Source organism: Naegleria fowleri, assembly GCF_008403515.1.
Source record: "Naegleria fowleri strain ATCC 30894 chromosome Unknown tig72, whole genome shotgun sequence".
NCBI lineage: Eukaryota > Heterolobosea > Eutetramitea > Acrasida > Naegleriidae > Naegleria > Naegleria fowleri.
In genome coordinates, this window is record NW_025408004.1 from 73,040 (window position 1) to 97,004 (window position 23,965).

Below are 23,965 nucleotides of genomic sequence, written 5' to 3' on the forward strand. Positions count from 1 at the left end.
CATTTCGGACTTCGAGTGATTTCATCCCTTCATCCCAACAAAGCTTGGTGATGTTTATTCATCGTCCTAATTCATGAAAAGGTTGAGGTCAAACCCTGGCATGTGAATGGAAGTGGGACTAGGAGATGCACCACATTGATAGCAATCCATACATCTCAAAAGTCCGTCCAAAACAATCACAGATCCAGCAATTCCTTCAAACAATGAGAAAGGATGATCTGGAGTGGATATCAGTGAACTCTGATTTTCACAACCAAATTGAGCAAATCGAATGGCCTTATACAAGTATTCTTCATCTTGAAGTGTTGTATACATTTGAAGAAATGGAAATAAATTTCCAAAGATTCCATGACAAAGACCAAGCCCTTTCTTGAGAAGTCCATAAATCCACAAGCAATGGCAAGATTTTTTAGCCGAGTCCACATACGTACTGTCACCTGTAAGTCCATATAATTTTAGAAGCAAGCCAACATATCCAGTCGCTCCATGACATAGTTGTAATAATCGTGACGTTTTACTTCCCAATGAAGAAGGAAAATTTCCATCAGGATATTGCATACTCATGATTGAATTAATAGTATTCAATATCTTGCTGTATACTTCCTGATTTTTCCTAACTTTGGGAATGTCCAATAGTATGGTGGTGATTCCAGCCTAATCAATTAATGCAGAAATAAACACATAAATTCATGCCAAAATATTAAACACACAGAATTATTGTGAATTAATTCCAAAATCAGTTCTTTCCAATCATAAAAACTGAACTTACCACACCATGTACGCTTCCTAGATACTTTTCGTCATGCCATTCCCACATGTATGAATTCTTGTGATGAGAAGAGCCGTCTTTGAGAATTTCATTCACAACTTGAGTAATTTCTGAATCATTTTCAAAGGGGCTTTCATGACTCGGCGAAGAGATTCCAGCAATCCAATTTTCATTCCATGCCTTGTATGCACGAAGAAAGGCCCTTCCGTACACATAACCAATTCTTCCAAAAAGCCATTCGTTCGATATTGGTTTGGATTGATTATTGCTAACATTCACCAAACACAATTTTGAAATATAGTGTTCAATGCGTGCCATGTTCATCTCACTATTATTCCTATCTCCAAGAATATCATATGCAACAGCACACAATGTAAAACATCCCATCATTCCTCCAATCATGCTGATATCTCCATTGTCCAATTGTATGGTACTTCCCTTAATGACTAATTCAATAATTTTCACACAATGTTCAATCTTTTCTTTCAAATATTGTAGAGAAAACAAATTGACATTCAGATTTTGAGGTGAAGGAGATGGAATATTCGCTTCACTAATTTCACTGCATTCTTCTCTATTTTCGACTCTAGTTGGAGTTTCAACAGATGCTCCCTGTGATGAACATTCGGATGGAGGAGGCGAGGTCCAAGTGCATTGACTATTGGCTTTGATATACAAGTAAATGAGCATGTACAACACTCCTGATATGCCCGTATAGGGATCCAGATCATGTGCAGTGATTTTCAAAGCAGTCGCTCTTCCTCCATGTTTTGATGATGATTCCATCAGGGCTTGATAAGGCTCATCAATTTGCGTTTTTACAATGACATCCACCCATGCCTTAATACATGAAATAAATTCTCCTCTATTCCATTCAATCAATTCTAACAGTATTTGGTTTTTGGATTTTTGCGAATGAGAGGCTTCCAATTGCAACGATGAATTAACAAATGGATTTTCAAGACATCTTTCAAACAAGCTCGGATTGGTGTGGGTTGATCTGTAATTGATTACTGGTGATGAGGATGAATGGATCAGGTGAGAAAGATTCGATCCGTGATGATGCAAAGAACGCTCGGAGGACATCGAGGAATTTAACAATAATCGACGTTGAGACATTTTTTAATTTCCAAAATAATAAAATTGACTTTAAAACCTGAATATTCCACTTTTGATGAAGTAAAATCTGTGATCTGTGCCATTCTTCACCTCCACAACAACTTCAACATCCGCAAGAATAGGTAAACATAAGTGAACTTTTCACCTAACTTTCAAAGATTGGGAAAAGATTTGGAAATCAAAAAAGAGCTGTCCTGTCAACCTTTCTCAACTCTCGACAATAAATATTGGGACAACAAAATTAACCTATTATCAGGTTAAGTGATAGGACGGTGTGAATTGGCAGCACACTCGTTCTTTGGTGAACTTGAACGGCGAAAAAATTCAACTCGTCTCTACGAGAACCAGATGTAATGAACTTCACTCGAATGGGTGCACCCAAAAATTCCAGAATTCTCTGAAATGGAACTCTTCTGATTCCATCTCAACATCTCAACTCCCCACTTTTCTTCAAAAAAAAAGTTTTCCAGCTCCACTCACCACTGCTCAATGATAAAAGACATTGCCGATCTGGATCTCGCTTCTTATTTTGAAGCATCAATGGAACATGACACAGCATGCTTCATTCTCCGTGATGATGAATGAAGAGGAGGATGACAAGGAATTGAATGATGATGACTCTTTTCAAAGTTCCATTGGAAGTCCTCTTCCTCCTCCTTCTTCGGAAAGAGATTCAATTGAACTTCAATATCCCAATGTCTCTGCATTGGTCAAACAATGGATCACCTCTGATCGTCGTCATGCAAAAGAATCACTTGTCAATGATGATCGTGAAGAGATGCTCTTTTCCTTGATCCGTCAACGACTCGATGATAATTCCAAATATGACATTTTAGAGTTTATTCCAACTTATTCTCGATGGTCTTTGTTCAATAATGAACATGATGAAAATTATTATGCCCACTATCTTCGAACCATCAAATATCATGATCTCGAAGAATTTTACAAACTAAAGAATTGTCATTATTTTCATTGAATGGAAGAGTGATAACTTATTTTGCAACGTTTTTAAGAATGCAACGATTATTCAAAGAAAATAACCATCGACTTTTCACAGATAGTATTTACTTGTATGAAGATACGCAACATTTGGTTCTAAATAATAATGAGTTTGATGGATATGCAAACCCATACATGTTGTTGCAGTTCATATTTCCATCGAAATGGGAGAACAGAAATTATTCGTCATTGAATCATGACCTGTCTGAAAATATTTTCTCATTTGGTAGTAGTGAAAGTCATTCTTCTTCTTCTGTTGTTGTTTCATTCACAAACACCACCAATGATACCACTCAAGATTCCAAGTCTGAAGATGTTGCTGCCGTGGAAGAAGAACCAACAATAGAATCGACAAACACTACTACTACTTCTGCTACTCCATCAAGATTGTTCTCATCATCTTTGAATCGTTCTGTTCCCTCTGGTTTTTCATTTGGTAGTAGCAGCAGATGGAGTAAGACCGAAAGAGAAGGTGGATTCACATGTAGTTTCTCTTTGTGTCCAATCTCGTGATCCTCATCATTGTCATTTGACATTTGGGCAGAGTCGACCACCATCTCTTGTGGTTGGTGATTGTTAGTATTAGTATTTGCATCCTCATTATGAAATGAAACCCAAAGCAGGATTTAGTTTTGGAGACAAGTTGCACAATACTCCATTTACACCTCATCGAGAAAAATCCAATTCTTCTTCAGAAAAAAGAACCGTTGTTTGAAAGCATTGAATCATGCAGTCGTGTGGACCTCGAAAGGCTTTGTTTCATTTTCAAATGAGAGCGTGAAAAGAGTAGAATTGATCAATCCAAGAAGTACGGACCATCTTTTGAATCTTCCAAACGTCGAGAAAGTCACATGTTATGCATGTCACGAACAGGCTGCTTTTGGCTTTTTTGGAGGATTTTCGACTCCAATGAATCTTGCATCTGCCACTAATATCACCACTGCAACTGCCACAACCACTACCCAATCATCGAGTACACAATCAAAATATGAAAAGAGGCAAGCCATATCATTGACCTGTTGTTGAGTTTGGACTCACGAATCGCCATGAAACTCATTGACGAAATCTCCTAAACTCAAATGCGTGAATTCAAATTTAGAACCTATGAGTTGTTGTTGAGAGAAATTGTAAAACAATCGAGTGAAGTGGACATTGAAAAACGAGATTATTCATGTCCTACTTGATTAAGGATTTGAAATATCCTTGTCAAGATTTAGACTTGTTCGATGTGAGCTCTAATTCCTTGCACGAACAATGTATTGCACAATAGGTTGTTTATTTGTGTAATGAGTATCAAGAAGGAAGATTATTGAAAATACCAGAACTTGAAAAATCATTTATACTCTCTGATGGTACATTGTTGTTTACAGCGTCGAACACGAGTTCTTGACGCCATTCTCTCTTATTATTTACTGAAAAAGGAAGAATTATTAATGACCGTTCTCACGATGCCTGTCAAATGCTTTCACAAATCTGCACCATCGACCATGAACAACGATGAAGAAGCCTCCACATTTCACATTCCACTTCTTGGATTATTATTCCAATATTGCAACAACTCTTATGGAGGATTTTTATTACAACGTGTTGTTGAAAGAATGAGTCAAGAACAATTTGATCGTCTTGGAGTGAATGAAAATGGCGACAATATTCTTCACTTGTTTGCTCAGTCTGTGAAATCACCATCAATGAGTGGATCTCTCCTATTGGCACTTATTCGTAAATCACCTTCTTTGATGCAAGCAGAGAATTCAATGGGAGAGACTCCATCCATGTTCATGTCCATTCCTGAGTCTTATTTGGAGCATTGTGTGGAGAAAGAGTTGGGAGGCCTTCCAAAAGAACCCTTGTCATGGAATTGTGAGAAGCGAGTGATTGCGATTGGCAACCAAAGAAAAGTTCTAAAATTTAGAAGAAAAAAATGAAACGAAAATTCGTTACCCCCTTCAAGAATCCACCACCATCAGTAAAGCCTTCTTCTTCTTCTGCTGATACGACCGATAAAGCCTCTTCAACAAGTTCCAAAAACGTAAAAACAACAACAACCACTTCATCATCAAGTGGTTCCAATCCTGCTGCTTCGCAAAATTCCAATGGCAGTCAGGATCAACAGAACTCTTGTTCGAATTCAGCCGTGAAGTCATCCGCTCCTTCTTCCTCATCATCGGGTTCCAATGCAATCAAGAAGAAGTTTGTTCCTCCCACTCGAACAAAGCCAATAGAGGAAATAAATAATTCTGCAAGTAATGATGATGATGAAGGAGAGGTTTGGACAGTCATGCATACCAAGAACACTAATAAGAAACACAAAACCTTTGATGATGGAATATTGCTCATTAAGAATAAGAGATACACTTTGTTTGATTCAAATGGAAAACAATTAATCGCCAAACCTGTTTCAAAAGTTGAGTAAGTTTTATGAAATGATGAATTTTCATGGGTTATAGATGGCCATATCAAATCTGTGAACATCAAAGAACTTTTCGAGAAGGAGACCAGATGGTATTGGGTGGAAAATTATGTGAATTCATGAACAAAATCAAAATGGAAGACTACGTTAGTGGAAGAATTTTTCTACAATACAACTCAAACTTGACAAGCAAAACATCAACATCCTTGATATCAAAAACTGCTACAACTAAATTCAAACCTCACAATACGACCAAGACTGCAGGTCTAGGATATAACAATAATGAAGTGGAGGTTATTAAAGCACCTGAAGGAACTTATATTTTGAATGAGGGTCATCCTGAGAAAGATAAATCAGGAACAAAAATTTCTGATGTCTATATTGATAGTTTTATTGGAGAAAACTTGAGACCGCACCAAGTGGAAGGCGTTAAATTTATGTATGAATGCGTAATGGGTATGAAAGATTTTGCTGGCAGAGGAATGTTGTTGGCCGACGAAATGGGTTTAGGTAAAACATTGCAGTCAATAGCACTGATCTATACACTCTTGAGAAGAGGACCTTATGGTAAACCAGTGATTAAGAAGGCCATTGTCGTGACCAACTCCTCATTGGTGAAAAATTGGACATATGAGTTCGATAAATGGATTGGTGAAGACAAGATCAAAGTCCTCACAGTCACCACAAAGACTGCAAAACAATCACCATCTGAAACTTTAAAAATATTTAAGGCAGGATTTCACCAAGTACTAATTATCTCGTACAATCTTTGCACAAATTATGTGGATGAGTTGCAAGAGTGTCAATGTGATCTGTTAATTTGTGATGAAGGCCACAAACTGAAGAATGCCAACATTAAGATTTTCCAAACCTTGAAAAAGCTCAACACGCCAAGAAGGATTGTACTGAGTGGAACCCCTCTTCAAAATGATTTGAATGAATTCTTTACCATTTGCGATTTTATTAATCCTGGATTATTGGGAGATGCAACATCTTTCAAAAATTTGTTCACAGAGCCAATCAAGAGAGGTCAGGAACCCAATGCAAAGAAACAAGACAAAATTCTTGGTGAAAATCGGTCTAAAGAGTTGAACAAGATGGTTTCTCAATTCGTGTTGAGAAGAACTAATATGTTATTGAGAGAACATTTACCTCCAAAAAGTAAGTTTTAACATATTATTACCATTATCGTGATTACTTTGCAAATATAGTGGAAATTGTAATATTTTGTGGCATGACTGAGCTTCAAGAGAATCTTTACAAACATTTCGTGTTGTCCAAAACACTGAGAGGATTCATCAATGGAACAATGGACTCCAACAACGCACTTGCTTGTATTCTTAGTCTTAAAAAGCTTTTAACTCATCCAAATATGATTTATCCAGAAAAAGACGAAAACGAGGAGGAGGATGAAGATAACACTCAGCTCTTTGATGATATTTGGTCTCAATCTGAAAAGCTCTTTCCCAAAGATTTTAATCCAAGTGGCTCTGAGTACAAGGAGGAATATTCTGCAAAACTCACCATTCTGGATTGCCTGCTAAAAGAAATCCAAGAGACTGGTGATAGGGTTGTCATTGTTTCCAATTTTAAATGTGTAAGTGTTTCTTTCTATTTGAACATTACTTCACATGAGACCATGATCGAATCCAAATTAGATTTTAAACGAAGTTGAAAAGTTATGCAAGCACAGGGAATACACTTGGTCTAGATTGGATGGCTCAACTTCATCTGACAAGAGAATGCAAATTGTTAATGCCTTCAATTCTCCAAAATCGAAGGACTTCATTTTTCTATTATCATCCAAGGCAGGTGGATGTGGATTGAACTTGATAGGAGGTATGTTTCTCTGACATGATCTTGTTTGACGATTGAATTTACACCGGAATTATAGCCAATCGTTTAATCATGTTAGATCCTGACTGGAATCCAAGTAATGATGAACAAGCTATGGCTCGTGTTTGGAGAGATGGCCAAAAGAAAAACGTGTTCATTTACCGATTGATTGGTTGTGGTACAATTGAGGAGAAAATATTCCAAAGACAAATTGTAAAAACGGGACTTTCTAAATCCACACTCGATGAGAAGTCCACAAAATCTCAATTTTCCACCTCAATGTTGAAAGAGCTGTTTAAATATGATTCTGATACCAACTTCACAACATACAAGCCAGAAGAAAATGACATTACTGTGGCCAAAGAAAAGGATCCTGTTCTTTCGGCTGTACTTGACAATGAAACGATCAAAATTCCATTCATTAAGATTACATTGGACACTGAAGGAAAAACTATGATAACCTCTGAAGATCAGAACAACAGCGACAATGAAAGTGACGATATGGAAGATGACGCAAAATCAGAGGAGGAAGAATCCACAACGACCAATGTCACTACAGAAGCACCACCCAAAAAGAGAAAACTGGATTTGGAAGATGGAGAAGATGAATTCGTTTTTGAAGATGAGTAAAAAGAGGAATAAAACTCATGTTTCTTCATTTGATCAACTTGCCATGCTTGTTGACCACATTTCATGAAATTTTTTTTATTAAATTAAAAGTAAAAATAATTTGAAATTCATAGAAAAAAAATTTATTGAATTCTGAACTTGAAACATGTCGTCGACATCAAATGTTCTGGACCATCATCATCATGAAGCAAACAAATTTCCTTTCATCTCCGAAGAAATTGTCAAAGTATTCACTTCACGCAACGACTACGATCAAGGATTTCCATTCATGACATGTCGTGTCTCGAATTGGTTTCAATCTCAACAATTCATTCCTCTCTTTTTTTACAATCACAACCGTTCACACATTGAAAGTTTAATGTTTGAAAATAGACAGAAAGAACCATTACTATTATATTTACGGAATTGTAGATTTCATTCCTCTTCTCTGACAGAGAACAATTTACTTTATGTGGAAAGATGTCACGACACTCTCAAATTGACAGCTTGTCATGAAGAGGATTTCATTGGCAAAAGTTTTTGCTGTCGTGATATGGAAAGTCATTCATTCTCGACAGGTGGCTTAAGCTCAGGAAATTTGAGCGATTTATTTTTGCATCCCTTATTTTCCGATCTCAACCCGAGTCACATCAAAACTGTCACTTGTCATTCATCGATCGAAGTGTTTCATTCGTGTTACAACCCCTTCGCACGAGTTCGATCCAATAAGGTCATCCTCACTGGCATTTCTTCCATCGATTTATTTAGTACTTTCTACGTGGGTCAACATGCTTGCATTTCAACAGCCAAACAATTATCTCACGCGTCATTGGTCATGAAAATTTGTGAACAAGCAAAAATTTATTCACCACCCACTACACGTGCTTCTGATGATTCACATGGTGAGATTGGTTCAAAGAATTTTCAACATGAAAATGAGAATTTTTTCGATTCCACACCAAATCAGGAATTGATCGTTGTGTGTTGCATGCAAACTTTTTTTCCGAGCGATTGTCAAAAATTTAAAACTTTTTTCGCGAATTCATTATCCCATCGAAGTGTATATTTGTGTAATTGCCATACATGCAAAAATTCAACATACCTTCATCACCGCAACAATGATATTCCATCCAACACTCCTAATTCCACATCCTTAATATGGACGAAATCAACGTTGCATGACATGAATGATGCATTACCTTTTATAGCAATGTCCATTTGTGAATTTTTGGCATTTCATTGTGGTCGAAATGTCTTGTTGGTATGGTATGGAATGGAACCCTTTTTTTCTTTATACGATTTCTATCATGTTGGTTCTCTTCGAACGAAATGTTCTACCTTATTTGAAAAGTGTGGAATGATGAAAGGTAAAAAAGGTTCCATTTCGGCTCTTTCAGTCATTGAAAATCCAAATGACGATCACACTCACAAATTTATCGATATTTTGAATGGATTGGCAGATTGTACCATTGCATTGGATCGATATTTGAAAATGAAACAGATCGATCCTCCCATTGCAGTGGAATTCTGTCGATTTCGATATCCAAGTGTTCCATCATCATCAGAAACACATGACGAAATGAATTATTGTTGGAATCCATTGAATTCCATAAGACCAGAGGTGGATGTTGTGAGAAATATTTTCATCAAGTTATTGAACCACGCAAAAAACATTTACGAAACACATGTCTCCCTTTCAGGAATGGTTCAATTCACAGCAGAGGAAGAAATGTTGATGAATTTTTTGAGAGGATTTGAATTGGAGTTTCTTTCACAACAAGATTCAAAGAAAGAGGAGGACAAGGACGACGACGACCATGATTCGAATCATCCTTGCGATCGTGCATGTCGGCATTTTTGCGAAACGATGAATTTAGCATGCAAGTTATTGATGGAATTCCTTCCTTTGGAATACTTGCGAGTGATAGGTCCAATTGGAACAATCGATTGTTGTCGTTGTTGGGAGGAACGATGGGTCAATGTTGATCGTTTCTCAAAAATGGTCAATGTGGACAAGAGAGAGTGGTTGTTTCGTTTTCTTTTGAGCAAGTGTAAAGACAAGTTTATAGATGTAAAAATTGTGGTTGGAATGTCCTTTCCATAAACTAAAACATTCGGTGAAACGTCAGGTTGATGATTTAAATGTTTATGGTTTTCTCGTACGAACCCAACCGTGGCAGTGATGCAATGGTTGACCGCGAAACTCGAGATCCATTCCACACTTGCTCAACATGACATCAACTCCTCTACAAACTCTTCTTCCAATCATTCAATTGCTCGTTCACAATTACACGTTAACACAAAAATGTCCTCTTCATCCATCAACACTCCAAGAGTATGACATGTAGTTTCTGAGGATAATCAACACTCCGTCAGCATAGTTAGTTTCTTATGATAAACACAAGGAATATACCATTTGTTGCATGGCTTGAATGTTGTTCTTAATGTTGGGCACAACCATCACAACCAAATGTCGTGAAAAAAAGTTGGATAGAATTCACAGTTCACACAAGATATTTCCACCTTTGAGTTCATCTTAAAAGCAAGTCCAAGAGTTTCCTTATACAGAGTTGGTATCCATGCCAAACGTTCTTCAAAGAGGCGAAAATAATAATTACTATCTTTCTTTAGAGTGGATTTTGAATTTCGTTCTTTTCGGTTATGAATCTTCAACTGTTTTTCAATCACACTATCCAACCAGCAGTTTCTCAACTGCTTCCATGACTCTGGAAACAAGTGAGACTTTAATTTGTGTTCATCTTCAAAACTTTTTTCATCAGCAATGCAAAGGTAATAAAAGTATCTGCTGGAAGTAGGTCTGCACTTTCTATGACAAGTCTGAAAAGCAGTTTTAAAACAGAGTTCATCTTGAGGAAATGCCCTCAAAAAGGCATTTACAAGCTCTCTTCCATATTCAGAAGGAGAAGGTTCGGATTTGGATATAAAGGAAGAGAAGTGGTGGTGTTGGAAGGACACATTTTTTTTTTTGAGAATGATGGTTTTCGTAACAGTTTTTTGGAGGGATTTTAAAGTGCTTTAGAACTTGAAGAATGTTAGAACCCTCTTCTTCATCAAAAAAGACCTGTCCGAACAGTAATGATATAGAAGAAGACTTGATGATGAAAGAATTGAATGGCATTCACAGAACATCTTTACCTTTTCACATATCCCTGACATGAGAGAGGTGGACAGTTTGATCTTAATGATAAATGTCTCATGAACACACTCTTAGGATGAAGAGCTGGGAAAAGGAAGAGTTTGATCCTCTACAACCAGCAATGCATTGTTGAAGGGTGTAATCTTAGAATGCTTTCGAATGTTAGGCCTAATTGGAGTGCGTTGGAAGGAACGAATGGTCAATACCTTCAGTGATGTTTGAGCGATGAATTGCACAATTATTGTGAAGGGTTGCACAAAACATTGTGATGATGGATGAGATTTGAACGAAACGTTCTACTGTTGGTTGAATTAGAAATAAATTCTTGCAAGTGAATAACAAAAATTTGGTAATCCATATCTCGGAAGATTGTGCGAGACTGAATTGAATCGATTAATAATAATAATTTACTAGCTCTTCCTATTAATAAATCCAATTTGAATATTTTAATGGTAATATTGAAATAATGAATTTCCGTCTATTCTGTTGAATTAAATAACGAAAATTATAATTTAGTGATGATCTTTCTTGTGTCCATGATCACCATGATGATCGTGATGACCATGCGATGATGGAATCACTCCAACTTTTTCAAGAATAACAAAAACACCAAATGCTGCAACGCCCCATCCTGCACCTGGCCACAAGCGGCCCCAGTTTCTAGGATTTCGAAATGTTGGAATCGGATTGAGTTTTGGATGGTTTCTCCACTCGTCGTATTTCTCAAACACCATTTTTTTATGTCTTGAACAAAGCGTTAGGGAGAAGATGACAAAAACATGTTTAATACATGAAAGCATCCCATGTTGGAAAAGAAAGGTTGTATTAAATATTAAAAATCCAAAATAATGTGGTGGTGGTGTGGATGGTGGTACCGTCGGAGTAGAATTTCAATTCAATAATAATATTAAGTCTTTGCCTTGGTGGTATCTAATAATGAAATAAATATATTCGGATACCTTCTATTGTTGCTGTTGTTGTTTGGCGGCAGAAGCCTCTGACATTTGTTTCACTTCTTCTGGCGTATATTCTGTTTGATAGATACCATCCCATGTGAGGAATTTCATCTTTGGTGGTACGTGATCCTTTGGTATATCACAATCATATTCAAGAGTTTCAGCATCCTCTTTTTCATATTTAACATCATCGGCATCAACTTCCCATGCCCTCCACTCGGCCATCTTTGGAATTAAATCAAGTTGATCCTCCAATAAAACAATAATTTCCTCTACTTGTCCTCTATTTAATGTATCTTCAACGACTTGATAATCATCAGTTGATTTTACTACTTGTTGAAAGTATTTAAAGTTATTTTCATTTGAAGTTCTGAAAAAGGTTCCCTTTGGAATGTTATGTTGATCCAATAGTTTCAATCCATCATCGCAAAGTTTCAAGATCATCTCCCTCCATCTTGGTTGGACAGGGAATCCGACCAATCCTGTGGTTTGTTTGACTTTTACTGGAGCAAGTAAGAAGCGAGAGAGTCGGAACATATTTTTTGGGTGTATTCAAGCGAGTCTTTGTCAACACAAACTGTACGTTCTGCCACCGACAGTTATTGAGAACATATATATTCAAATGTATTCAATGAATGGAAAAGACCAAACTCTTTTTTCAAACGAAATGGCAAACAACACGACACCAAAGAGAGAAGGTCTCTTTCTAAAATCCTCACTTTTATGTTCATGCTCCATTGTAAACTTTATTCTTTGGTTGACTTTAATTTTAAAAAAATTCGTTTGAAAAAAAATAGCCAAAATATATCAGGTTAGTTTCATCTCGCTCGCTGACTCGACTTATTAATATTTGTTCTTTCTTCTAATCTGTTTAGAAATGGTGAGAAAGGGAGCCACTCCAGTCGTTGGAAAGAGAATCAAGGGTGAAAAGAAGACCAGACAAATCACCTACAAGTTCCACATTGATGCCCGTGTTCCAGTTCAAGATGGTATCATGGATTTGGACCACTTCGAGAAATACTTCAGAGAAAAGTTCAAGGTTGATGGAAAGGCCGGTAACTTGAAGGAAAAGGTCAGATTCCACAAGAAATTGAACAGACTTTATGTTTTCACTGAAGTTAAGACATCTAAGAGATACTTGAAGTACCTCACCAAGAAATACCTCAAGAAGAACAACTTGAGAGATTGGTTGCATGTTGTTTCAAAGCAAAATCAAAGAGCCTATGAATTGAGATACTACAATATTGCAGGTGAACAAGAGGAAACTGCTGAACAACAAGAAGAAGAAACCAAGCAATAAATTTATTATAAAACATCATATATTCAAAACAGCGATCCCATTTATGTCTCCGATTTTGTCTCACATTTCAAAGTACAAAGCAAAATGTTTGAGAGTCATGAAGCCTCGAGCGTGTATTGAGAGGAGCTGGAGGAGAACAAACAATCAAAGATGTTATGTGAGTACTTCGAGCAAACCAAAGGTCTCGATTCAATGATTCGCAGATACGTACACAGTAGGTAGATTGGGAACTTGGAGTGAGCACTTAGTTGAGTGATTTGGTAAGGATTAAAAAAATTGCCATATTTTGGTTTTGAATTTATTGAATTGAGAAGAGGCTCAAGGTTAAGGTTGGGATACTTTTGGTGCTTGTGATGATCATTCAGTTTTAAAACCTAATTTCAACCATTCATGAATGGTCACTCACACATCAAAGATGAAGACCAAATTGAGTCGTCAATAGACGAGAATCAACACAGTTTGTGGAATTTTGAAAACTATAATTAAAAAAATGAAATTCTTTCCTTGTGTTTCCCAATCGGAAGCCTCAAGCGAGAGCGAGATCAAAACCTTGCTCCAAAATGCCGAGATGTGTATGATTTCAATTCCGAGTATTGGTAATGTGGGACAATTAGCCATGGATTTCATAATTTCCAGTTTTTCGGAAAAATCATTTTCAAAGATTAAAAAGCTGGGTTATTTAGAGACTGGCTTCCTGTTGAGTTGTGTTGGTAATGATCCCTATTTTGCTCCTTCCGAATCTTCTCATCACGGAAAGCTTCATTCTGCATTAGAGGTTTATTCTTTACAATTTTATCAAAACGATCAATCGGTTGGACCAAATATTATTTTGATTCATTGTCGGTCCATTGTTATTTACCCAACACTTTTTGTGAGAGATTTGAATGAGTGGCTTTCGAAAGGAAATACAGATGATGGAGAATACTTTTTGAAGAATTTACAAACTCTGGTTTTACTCAGCTCAGCAAATGCTGGACTACAAGATGATCGATTTATTCAGCGCATTCAAGAGTCTCCTATTGAGTTTGGATTAGCATCATTAGCATTTGATGCAAATTTGGCAAACGATTCTCAATTCCCATTGACCTCTTTCCTGACCACTATTCCAAGAATTGATAAAGCAACTTATCCATTATTTTTCAGTGCTGTGAACGCCAAGTTGCTTGAAAACGAAGAAACACTTGCAAAGGAAAAACAAGGCAATGACACTGTGAGAAAGTTGAATCGTGTGATTGTTTTTATGATTTGCAACGAAGGAGAAAACTCTTTACATGGCATCTCGCTTTGTAAGGCCGTCACAGGGGAGATATTGTTACCATATCTCAAAAGAATGAACGTTGGCTCAACACCATTGGATCATTTGGAAAGCATTGAATGGAAAGCACCTTACAGCTGGAGATACTTTTATGGGCCTCCTGTTTCTGATATCAATTTGTATAATTAAGCAAATTTTGGAAAGACTTACTCGATTACTATTTTGTGTTTTTTAATGATTGTTTTTCAGACTTTCTACATTTGTATTTCCGTCAGTCATCAACAGAAATAGCCTCCAAAAAAATTAAAAACAACACTTCGGATTCGTACCTACCTCACTCTTTATCGTATTGATTCGTAACCAACATACAAGTAGTATCAGCAGCGTCAAGCAATAGTGTCATCATTCATCGATAGCCTCATCATCCTTTCATCATCATCCAATTCAAACTTCCTTCAATCGGAATTATACAAAAATGGGGAATTGCTTACCTCCCAGAAAAAGGAATCCTAACACTCAAGAAAAAGTCCATTCCATGACTTATTCTAATACTTCCGATGCTTGTTGCAATAGCTCGAGTCCTGTGTTGTCAAATCAGAAAGAGAATTTGACACCAATCATGTTGACCACCAATTCGAAACTTCATTCTCCCACTTCAACAGCAGAACACAATTCACAATCTCCCAAAAAGTAAGTGTTTGAGAGTGGGATGTCAAACTTGTTTTAAAATTTGGAATTTGAAATATTTCGATACGTGTGACATTAGAGGTCATGCAATTGTTAAAATTTTAATTATTGGAGAAGCCAATTCTGGAAAATCATCGATTGTACTCAAGTATGCAGATGGAATTTTCGATGAAGGAATACCTTCAACAGTAGGAGTGGATTTTAAATTAAAGAATTTACAAAAAGGAGAGCAAACCATTGAGGTACAACTGTGGGATACTGGTATGTGTGTGAAAATTGTTTTTCATTGTTGATGAAAACATGTTGTATTTCAATAATAATTTTATAATGTATTTCATATTTGTATTTTTTTAAATTCATTTCCAGCCGGACAAGAGAGATACCGAACAGTAGGTATTTATTATTGAGAATGATTGATCATTCATTAACTTTTGAGTGATAGATTACCAATTCGTACTACAGGGGAATTCCTGCAGTAGTGATTGTTTTTGATTTGACCGTTGAAAATGCTTTAATGAATGTTCAAAAATGGATCAAGTAGGTATTGGAATCTTCCTGTGTATGATTGAATAACGTTGGTTACCTTAATAACATTTTCTCATCATCTTAAAGAGAGGTTAGAAAATTCTCACAGTCTAATGTGACTAGTGTTCTTGTTGGAAACAAGACGGATTTAACGCGTGAGAGAGTAGTTTCAGAAAAAGAAGCCCTCGAGTTTGCTCAACAATATGATATGCCTTATTTTGAAGTGAGTGCAAAAGACGGATCAAATGTTGATAAAATGTTTGATTCCTTAATTGAAAGAGTATTGAAAGGATAGAGACTCTCTATAATAATCAAATTTGAATAGCCATGTTGACATTCATCCTTCTATGAGGAACCCATTGTTAATCTGGTTGTGAGGTGCGCCCAGGTAGAGAAACACAAAGGCTTAACATGTGGCCATGATGGTTTCTGAAGGAGATGATATTTGCGATGGATTGCATTTCAGATCACCTGAAAACGAACAAAGACCACCACACCACTGTTCATAATAAATTATTATTTATTTAGAGCTTCTCCAAAGTTTCATTCAAATTTTGAAGGAAGATATTGGCATGCCATTGATGGAAAGTCAACATTGGTCTGAGACGAATAGTGTTTGTACCACACGAACCAACTTCAACACCTCTATGCAGCATTTGCTTCATCAACTCAGGTAGCTTATTCGACTCGAAGGCAATAAAAGTACCAGCTCCTCTCACATTGTCAATCTTTCCTGGATATCTCTTTGACAATTCAGTCAAGTGTTTCATCATGTAAGCTCCAGTTTCATTGACCAAATCCAAGAGATGGTCACGTTCAATAACATCTATAATTGCACCCAATTGCAAAGCACGAGTGTAATCTCCAAGCCATGTGTTGAAAATTCTGTATGGAAGATCAATCTTAAATTCTGGACGATGGAAAATACCAGCAGCTTGCAATTTCTTTGAGAAACAAACAATATCAGGTCCATTCTCACCCAAATCCCAATATTGATGAGCCCAGAATTTACCAGTAGCACCACCACCAGTTTGAACTTCATCACAAATAAATGCAACATTATTTTCCTTGGTGATTCTTCTCAATTCTCTGAAGAAGTATGGCATTGCATGCTTGTCACCACCCTCAGATTGAATTGGTTCAACAACCAAACCAGCAACTTCACCCCATGGTGAGTTTGGTGAATGTGAAAGTTTGATAGTCTTTTCGACTTGCTCCAAAACTCTGTCCATTTCCTTCTTGTTTTCAGCTTCGTATTGCTCCAATGGATACTTTAATTGTGGGAAATCGCAAACAGGCCAATTGAATGAAGGGAAGTCAACTTTATGGATGGCCTTGCTGTGTGTAGCAGTAAGAGCACCAAGTGTTCTTCCGTGGAATGAATTCTTAAATGACAAAATTGACAAGTTTGGTGTTCCAGGCTTTTGGTTCAAAACACAAGAATCCATTTCTTCCTTTGAGGCAGATTTACCTCCTCTCTTGATTTGCATGTATCTACAGAATGCAACCTTGTATGCATTTTCATTACTATTGATTCACAAAGCATGAGTAGACATGACACATCATTGTAAATATTGATAGAACAACACACAATGACGACTACTTACGCTTCAGCTCCGCTACTCAAAGTCACAACATCAGTCATACCCTTTGGCATAATTCTTACAAATGATTCTTCCAAAATATCAATATAATTGTGAGGAGGATTAATACCCAAACTTGGTCTATTCAAGAAGCTTGTGGCATATCTTGGATCCTTGTGGAACTGTTCAATCAAGTATGGATGATTGTAACCAAGAGGAATTGAAGAAATTTGAGTGAATGTGTCCAAAATGATGTTATCATCGGCATCGACAATAAAGTTACCCTTGCTCTTTTCGAAATTGGCTACAAAGTGAGCTGCTCTCATGTCCTAATTTAATATAATCATATGTTGTGAATGTATGGCACGCATCACAAGAGAATTATTCAATACAAGTATTGTTGTTATCATTTAAATATTATTATTGTAAATAATTATAATATTAAAAATATTCAACAAATAATTTGAAAACGTGAAAAGGATTCTCAATAATCTTGTATCCATACATCATATCACGTACCTGAATCTTGTTCATTCTTTCCAAGAGTTCCTTAGTCTTTGGTCCAGGTCTTTCCGGAGTAACCAATTTGATACCATCATACTCATCAGGAAGGAGATGAGTAGGCTTTTTGACCTCGGTCAGATCCAACTTGAAATTACGTTGTTGTTGATTGGAAGCAACTAAAGATATCATACATAACCATCAGCAGTTTATTGATTCGGGTTTCATAAATTGGAAATGAAAGGAGGCTCTTTGAGTACAAGAAAGGAAGCTTGTTACTGCTACTTACTCTTTGCCAAGATGGACTTGACGGAATGTTTGGAAATGGTTTTTTGCATTTTTTTTTGTAAAATTCGAAAATCTCTCGAGTGCATTGGGGATGAAAGAGAACCGAAAGAGTTCCATCTCTCTGTCGAACCCAATTTAGAACCTTCTTTATTGGCAATGCATGACAATAGGCGTGAACATTATCGCAAAGGTTTGCTTGGAGGTTGAGATCTCTTCTTTTTGGATTTAATCTTAATCTTGTTGTTGAGAGACTTAACTTCTAATTGCAAGTGGAATGGTAATTGAGCAAAACCGGGATCTTTGGAAATGATATCAAATCGATTCGCCATAAAACAGACACATGAAGCTTTCAAATCGACGTCTCCAAGAACTTCTGCCATTTCTATAATTGTGGTAACATTATCAAAGTCAATATACTTTTGAATAAACAGTCTCGACCAATCTTTGAGAGGAGCCAAGTTGAATTGACAGGATGCCACAAATAATTCAATAGCATTTTCAGATTGCACGTTTGGAAACTTTCCTGTATACATCCAATAAATGATGGATTCAATGGTTTGAATGGAAGTATCATTAATTCTAATCTCATTATTTCTATTTTCCACAAAATTCATGTCAAACATGCTTGAAAAGAAGTCCGATCGATTCGTTAAAATTCCTTTGTGAGCAAAAACACATTTCCATTCAATTTGCTCATTTCCATGACTTTGAATTTTCTTGTCATGAATCCAGTCACTGTGAGCTCCATATTCATCGAGAGTGGTTAAAAGTTCTTCATCAATGGCTTCTTCGGATAGAAGATCTTCTGGAGTTAACATAGTGTCTTCATGAGGAGGTTCTTCAAGGGGTTCTTCTTGTGCAGCATTAATTGCGTTAATATATCTTGCTCTCTCCACTGTAATTTTTGAATACAAATCTGGAGCGACAATTCTGACAATACCAATATCTCCAAGCTTATTATCTTCACCACTGTTATACATTTCAAAGTCTTCTCTTGTGTTAAGAAATTCTTGTTCCTCAACAGAGACTGGATAACATTTAAGGAATGATGGCAAAAGTTTTTCAAGGTCTGTAATAATAGTACTCTCGAAGGAGGTAGAGGTTGGGCAATTACAAAGAAGCTCGCACAAAAGCTTGAGCTTAAATTTGTTGGCATAATCATAGAGATCGAGCGCATCCTTTTCCGTGGTCACTAGTCTACTCTCAAATGCGTTGGAATACAAAAATTGGATGCATGCCAACAAAATGTTGAATGGAATTTCCTCGAATCCTGTGTGTGTTTGAATGTCTAAATACATTTTAGGATAAATTATAGGTGCATTCGTTTTCTCTTTGTCCACATGTTCAAATGTTTGATTGTCTCGAATTGCTTGAACTGACAAGATTCTGCAAAACGTTGGATTGGCTTGCAGAATCAAACGATTACAATATATATGTTGTTCTTCAAGATAACCATTTTCATCTTTTGAAAAATATCTAATGACTAGATCAGAGTCTCTTTCCTTTTGTGAAGTAATCCAATTAAAATATGCCTCTCCCACGTTGGACTTTGACATGGTATATTTTGTGACACTGGACAAATATCGTAGACTGTCATTTTGGCTTGGCATTTCTTTTTGTATCATTGCTTGTTCCAAACGTTTCATTCCCTTTAGTTTCATTTTGTTGTCTAGCCCGCCAGAAATGCCTAACTTTCCCTTAGAAACTTCATGAACACTACAAAATGCAATTCTATGATCTATGAGATTATTGACGTGAAGTGACCAAGTATTAGTACTTAATGAAAACTCATACAATCGTTTGTTCCATTCTGTTCCATTATATCCTCCATAAAGAAGCATGGAATTGGAATTGTTTCCTGTACAAAAATTGCCTGCAAATGCAACAGAAGGACAGGTACCAAATTGGATAACATTGACCCAATATTTCATATTCAAATCGAAGGTATACATTTCATTGAAATAAGTAGAACCATCTTTTCCTCCGTATATATATACTACATCACCATAAATAAAAGACGAGCATCCAGCTCTGGGAGAGGGTCCATGAGGATATTTCATGACGCTCCAACGATTATCTATGCTGTTGTAAAAAGGGTCATCAAAAATTCCTACGCTTAAAGTTCCAATATAATTTTCTCCATCAAATCCACCAAATAATGCTACTTTGTTCCCAGAAACACTAGTGGTGTGCATATGACATTTGTAAGGAAGAGGTTTTGCATTAATCCAACCTGATGTAATTGTATAATAAATCCAACAATCATTGTAAACTTCACCTAGTTCTCCAAGTCCACCAATGAGAATATACGAAGACAAAGATGGCATGTAGTTAAAAGTATGAAATATTCTTGCAAACACTGCAGGATTGTTGAGTCGCAAGAAAGCTTTGTCGTCTTTGCTATAAACTAAATCTCTGCTAAAAGAACCATTAAAAATACCTCCAAAGGCCATAAAAAAAGAGCTATCTTGTGCTGCAGATGCATGACCGTATCGATTTAACCAATAACTCTCATGTGGAAGAATTTGTGAATACTCTGAAGCTTGGTTGACAAAATGGTTGACCGTAATTCTCCCTTCAACGAGACCGAAAAATTGTATGTTTTCCAAACTAACATTCGATTTGCTATTGAACTTTCTCTTTTGAATTTGAGCTAACTTTTCAACATCCTGAGTCTCAACTTCCTTTCCATATTTTGCATCAATTTTTACCGAAGTTTTGTTTTCTTCCTTTTCAATCTCGCTATCTCTGGTTACACGCAAAATGACAGAACTCTTGACAATTTTCCTCTCTTCTTGGACACGCAAGAACTCTTCCTCTGCTTCTTTTGCGTCAATATTGTGTTTTTCTAAGTACTCGTCAATTTCTTGAATAAGAGCATATGCCATAACAGATCCTATCATTCCTTCTGCTTTTTCTTGAAGAATTTTCTTTAGAGCAGAAAGCTCTTCGTCAAGCAATACTTTTTTGAGATTGACTTGTGCATAGACTTGTGAAGATTTGTTCAATAAATCTAAAATACTATCAATCTTATATAAAGGGAATAATTCAATATTGGGAATAGTTTTTGATGGGTAGCCATGTACTTGAGTAAGTTTTAGCATCAAACCAATATGTGACGCTTTAAATGGAATTTCCGATACCGAGAAATGTCCTTGAGAAATGGTGTCTGGAGAAGGAAAAGTCAAGTCTAACTTTCCACGAATTGTAATTTCAAATTGATCCGATGTTAATAACTTGAACTCTTCCCAATAAATCGACTGTAGCGCTTCAATTTCTTGTGATCTTTCCATGGGATCTTGTGCATCATCCGCATATTCTTTTACATCGGGTACATGTTTCTCTTCTTTGTTGATGGTTGTCCCTTCCTGAATCGGTGAAGACACCATAGTAGTGGCTGATGATTCCTTCATTGGCTTTACCAAAGTGGACTCTTGTGTCTTGTTTTGACCTAATGATGACCCACTCTTTTTACTCTGAACTTTTCCTGGACTTTTTTGAACATTCCCAGAAGAAGTCTTAGCACTCTTTTGAGGAGAAGGTAGAGTTGTCGAATTCGGCACTGAGTGAGCCTTTGATGTTTGCTTTTGTTTCATTTTTTTAGTGTTGAACTTTGGAGTTGAGTTGGACATGCATTTTGGGAGATGAACCACTCGATATAATTAGAGGGACAGACTCGTCTGTCGAGGTTTCTGCGTTGTTCAAAATGAACATGTTATGTTGTGAGAGTTTTAAAATTGAGATTACATTCAAAGCCTATCATTTGTCCATTAATCATATTTGCCAATTATTGACAATATTGAATGAATCGAAAGCATCCCACAAATTTGAATTGGAAAGGACTTGGAAAAAAATTCATCCATTGGTGCGAACAACACACACCACCGATTTGAGTTTGGTGGAAATCGAAAAAAGGATCATCATCATCGTCATTTTGAATTGTTATATACATCAACAATATAGCCAAAGATTGATTCCGACATGTCGTCGTTTTTGTCAACATCTCCCTCCGTGGATCAGTTAATTAAGCAAGTTTATTCTCAAGTACATTATGCTTTAAATTATGAAGAGAAAATTAACTCATCCAATCCAAGCTCCGATCAACTCTATGAAGCACTTTCAAACTATGGAAAGGCAATCCAATTAATAGGAAGCATGCTACAATCCAAAGATGTTCTGAATGGACTATTTAATTCCAACTATGTGGATCGGTTGAAAATGATCTATGAAAAGTGTTCGGAGAGAACCATACTACTCTTACAACACCATCGATTGAATTCAAACATCATCATCACTCCCGATTCAATAGCAAATAATTCTTCCATTCCAACAACACTTTCAAGCTCTCCGAAAAAGAAACCTTTCTATGATTGGATAAATAATGCAAAGAGTATGTTGGTTTTAGGAGGAGAAACTAATTCAGCATCATCCATCGCAAACATGCAACAAGCAAGCGAAGGGGTGTCTACCAGCCAAGTGCCAATAGAAAGATTAAACGAACAATTTAATATAACAAAAGCTAAATTGATGAAGTTGGATGCAGAACAAAGCGAGCTCATGAGACGAATTAATGATCATTCACAACAACAAAGTGGAGAGGTAAGGTTTTTAGATTTTTCTTTAAAATCGTTCTTATCTAGAATTAATTGTCACACAATAGAATTATTTGAAAATGAAGAGAAAGTTGCAAGAAAAAACAAGAATGAAGGAACAAACAGAAAAAGAGCTTATTGAAATTGATCAACAAAGGGCACATTTCTATAATAGAGAATTAGAGCTTGCAAATACGCTCCATAAGAAAGTGGATGTCATCGAAAATTATATTGAAAACAACATGTACGATTCAAGTAGAGGTATGAATGATGTAGAATCTTTTACAGACGTAGGACCGAACGCCCTTCTTGAAAGTAAGGGCTATGATGCCATGTGGCTGCAATTCATTCATGACAATTTTCATGCATCTTCTCTTTCTCAAGAAGCACAAGATTATGAACAAAAATGGCTTAATCAATTGAATATTATCAATCAAAGTCAAGATCTCTATTACTTTATTCTTGGATATATCATAAATGTTCAAGATCATCCAATTTCTAATCTCATTGAAAAATTTGCGCTCAAGTTTAAAAGTGATTTTTCCTTTGATGAAGAGTACACACCAACCATTACATCAGATTTTGCTGTCTTGTATGTGAAGGAATTTTGTGCAAATTTTACAACACTGTTAGTGGATTCTTATTGGAAACATTCTTTAGTGTTGTCCAAGAATAGAAACTATCTGTATAGCTCAATTTTTCAAACAACACTCATCAAAATTGAAAAGGAAATTATGACATTGTATATGAGCAAGAACGAATCAAAATTAATCGAAGAACGATTATCTCAATATCGATCAGTTTCACTTCTAGATTTGGGAACAGATCCACAGCTTTGTTGTGAAATTCTTTATCAACCCATCATTACTCGCCTCAAGGAGTTCAACAAGACTCAATTACTGGGAGAGAAAATTAAGCTCGCAAAGGACGTTTTTTCGAGTGTCGTGGAGATTGCAACCAAGCATACCAACATTCCATACCAAGATTTTGAGCACAAGCTTATCCCTGTTTTTATTTACATTATTGTGAAAGCCAATGTTCCCACCATTTATGCTATCTTTGACTTTATGATCGATTTTGCACATAATGCAAACAACAGCACAATTTTCCCCTTTGATAGCACCTACTGGGATGCAGTTTCAATTCTGAAATCTGCCATGCTCCAAATTTTAACGCTTTTGCCAAATAATTCAAGTGGTCACATAACAAGTTCAGTGCAAAACGATCAGATCTATAGTCTAGATGCCGATATAGAGCAAGAATTTGAAATGTTATCTAATGATAAGCCACGAACATCTCTAGAAAAACATTCTGCCAATGATACGACACCGAAAACAAATCTTTTAGATAGATATAAGAAATTAATGAAAAAGTAACTT

At 36.3% G+C, this 23,965-nt stretch overlaps 12 protein-coding genes across 12 annotated transcripts; 8 read left to right on the forward strand and 4 right to left on the reverse strand.

Moving 5' to 3' along the window:
* Positions 1-66: 66 nt before the first annotated feature.
* FDP41_009621 (uncharacterized protein) lies at positions 67-1,888 on the reverse strand (the record flags this gene model as incomplete). Its single annotated transcript, XM_044713599.1, has 2 exons — positions 67-654; positions 770-1,888. 2 exons carry the CDS (start codon positions 1,886-1,888, stop codon positions 67-69), a joined length of 1,707 nt encoding a protein of 568 aa, XP_044556640.1.
* Positions 1,889-2,435: 547 nt separating this feature from the next.
* On the forward strand, positions 2,436-2,864 carry FDP41_009622 (uncharacterized protein; the record flags this gene model as incomplete). The annotated part of the gene is made up of 1 exon (XM_044713600.1): positions 2,436-2,864. One exon carries the CDS (start codon positions 2,436-2,438, stop codon positions 2,862-2,864), a length of 429 nt encoding a protein of 142 aa, XP_044556641.1.
* A 38-nt stretch (positions 2,865-2,902) lies between these two features.
* On the forward strand, positions 2,903-3,400 carry FDP41_009623 (uncharacterized protein; the record flags this gene model as incomplete). Its single annotated transcript, XM_044713601.1, has 1 exon — positions 2,903-3,400. The coding sequence occupies one exon, from the start codon at positions 2,903-2,905 to the stop codon at positions 3,398-3,400; it is 498 nt and encodes a 165-aa protein (XP_044556642.1).
* A 1,408-nt stretch (positions 3,401-4,808) lies between these two features.
* FDP41_009624 (uncharacterized protein) lies at positions 4,809-7,763 on the forward strand (the record flags this gene model as incomplete). The annotated part of the gene is made up of 5 exons (XM_044713602.1): positions 4,809-5,296; positions 5,365-6,458; positions 6,509-6,894; positions 6,956-7,136; positions 7,192-7,763. The coding sequence occupies 5 exons, from the start codon at positions 4,809-4,811 to the stop codon at positions 7,761-7,763; spliced, it is 2,721 nt and encodes a 906-aa protein (XP_044556643.1).
* A 145-nt stretch (positions 7,764-7,908) lies between these two features.
* FDP41_009625 (uncharacterized protein) lies at positions 7,909-9,846 on the forward strand (the record flags this gene model as incomplete). The annotated part of the gene is made up of 1 exon (XM_044713603.1): positions 7,909-9,846. The coding sequence occupies one exon, from the start codon at positions 7,909-7,911 to the stop codon at positions 9,844-9,846; it is 1,938 nt and encodes a 645-aa protein (XP_044556644.1).
* Positions 9,847-11,861: 2,015 nt separating this feature from the next.
* On the reverse strand, positions 11,862-12,392 carry FDP41_009626 (uncharacterized protein; the record flags this gene model as incomplete). The annotated part of the gene is made up of 1 exon (XM_044713604.1): positions 11,862-12,392. The coding sequence occupies one exon, from the start codon at positions 12,390-12,392 to the stop codon at positions 11,862-11,864; it is 531 nt and encodes a 176-aa protein (XP_044556645.1).
* A 186-nt stretch (positions 12,393-12,578) lies between these two features.
* Positions 12,579-13,155, forward strand: FDP41_009627 (uncharacterized protein; the record flags this gene model as incomplete). The annotated part of the gene is made up of 2 exons (XM_044713605.1): positions 12,579-12,666; positions 12,731-13,155. 2 exons carry the CDS (start codon positions 12,579-12,581, stop codon positions 13,153-13,155), a joined length of 513 nt encoding a protein of 170 aa, XP_044556646.1.
* Positions 13,156-13,645: 490 nt separating this feature from the next.
* FDP41_009628 (uncharacterized protein) lies at positions 13,646-14,599 on the forward strand (the record flags this gene model as incomplete). Its single annotated transcript, XM_044713606.1, has 1 exon — positions 13,646-14,599. The coding sequence occupies one exon, from the start codon at positions 13,646-13,648 to the stop codon at positions 14,597-14,599; it is 954 nt and encodes a 317-aa protein (XP_044556647.1).
* A 286-nt stretch (positions 14,600-14,885) lies between these two features.
* On the forward strand, positions 14,886-15,917 carry FDP41_009629 (uncharacterized protein; the record flags this gene model as incomplete). Its single annotated transcript, XM_044713607.1, has 5 exons — positions 14,886-15,100; positions 15,177-15,358; positions 15,464-15,486; positions 15,540-15,634; positions 15,710-15,917. 5 exons carry the CDS (start codon positions 14,886-14,888, stop codon positions 15,915-15,917), a joined length of 723 nt encoding a protein of 240 aa, XP_044556648.1.
* Positions 15,918-16,146: 229 nt separating this feature from the next.
* FDP41_009630 (uncharacterized protein) lies at positions 16,147-18,044 on the reverse strand (the record flags this gene model as incomplete). Its single annotated transcript, XM_044713609.1, has 4 exons — positions 16,147-17,149; positions 17,230-17,534; positions 17,725-17,885; positions 17,996-18,044. 4 exons carry the CDS (start codon positions 18,042-18,044, stop codon positions 16,147-16,149), a joined length of 1,518 nt encoding a protein of 505 aa, XP_044556649.1.
* Positions 18,045-18,173: 129 nt separating this feature from the next.
* Positions 18,174-21,590, reverse strand: FDP41_009631 (uncharacterized protein; the record flags this gene model as incomplete). Its single annotated transcript, XM_044713610.1, has 1 exon — positions 18,174-21,590. One exon carries the CDS (start codon positions 21,588-21,590, stop codon positions 18,174-18,176), a length of 3,417 nt encoding a protein of 1,138 aa, XP_044556650.1.
* Positions 21,591-21,975: 385 nt separating this feature from the next.
* FDP41_009632 (uncharacterized protein) lies at positions 21,976-23,962 on the forward strand (the record flags this gene model as incomplete). Its single annotated transcript, XM_044713611.1, has 2 exons — positions 21,976-22,593; positions 22,655-23,962. 2 exons carry the CDS (start codon positions 21,976-21,978, stop codon positions 23,960-23,962), a joined length of 1,926 nt encoding a protein of 641 aa, XP_044556651.1.
* Between the last annotated feature and the right edge of the window lie 3 nt (positions 23,963-23,965).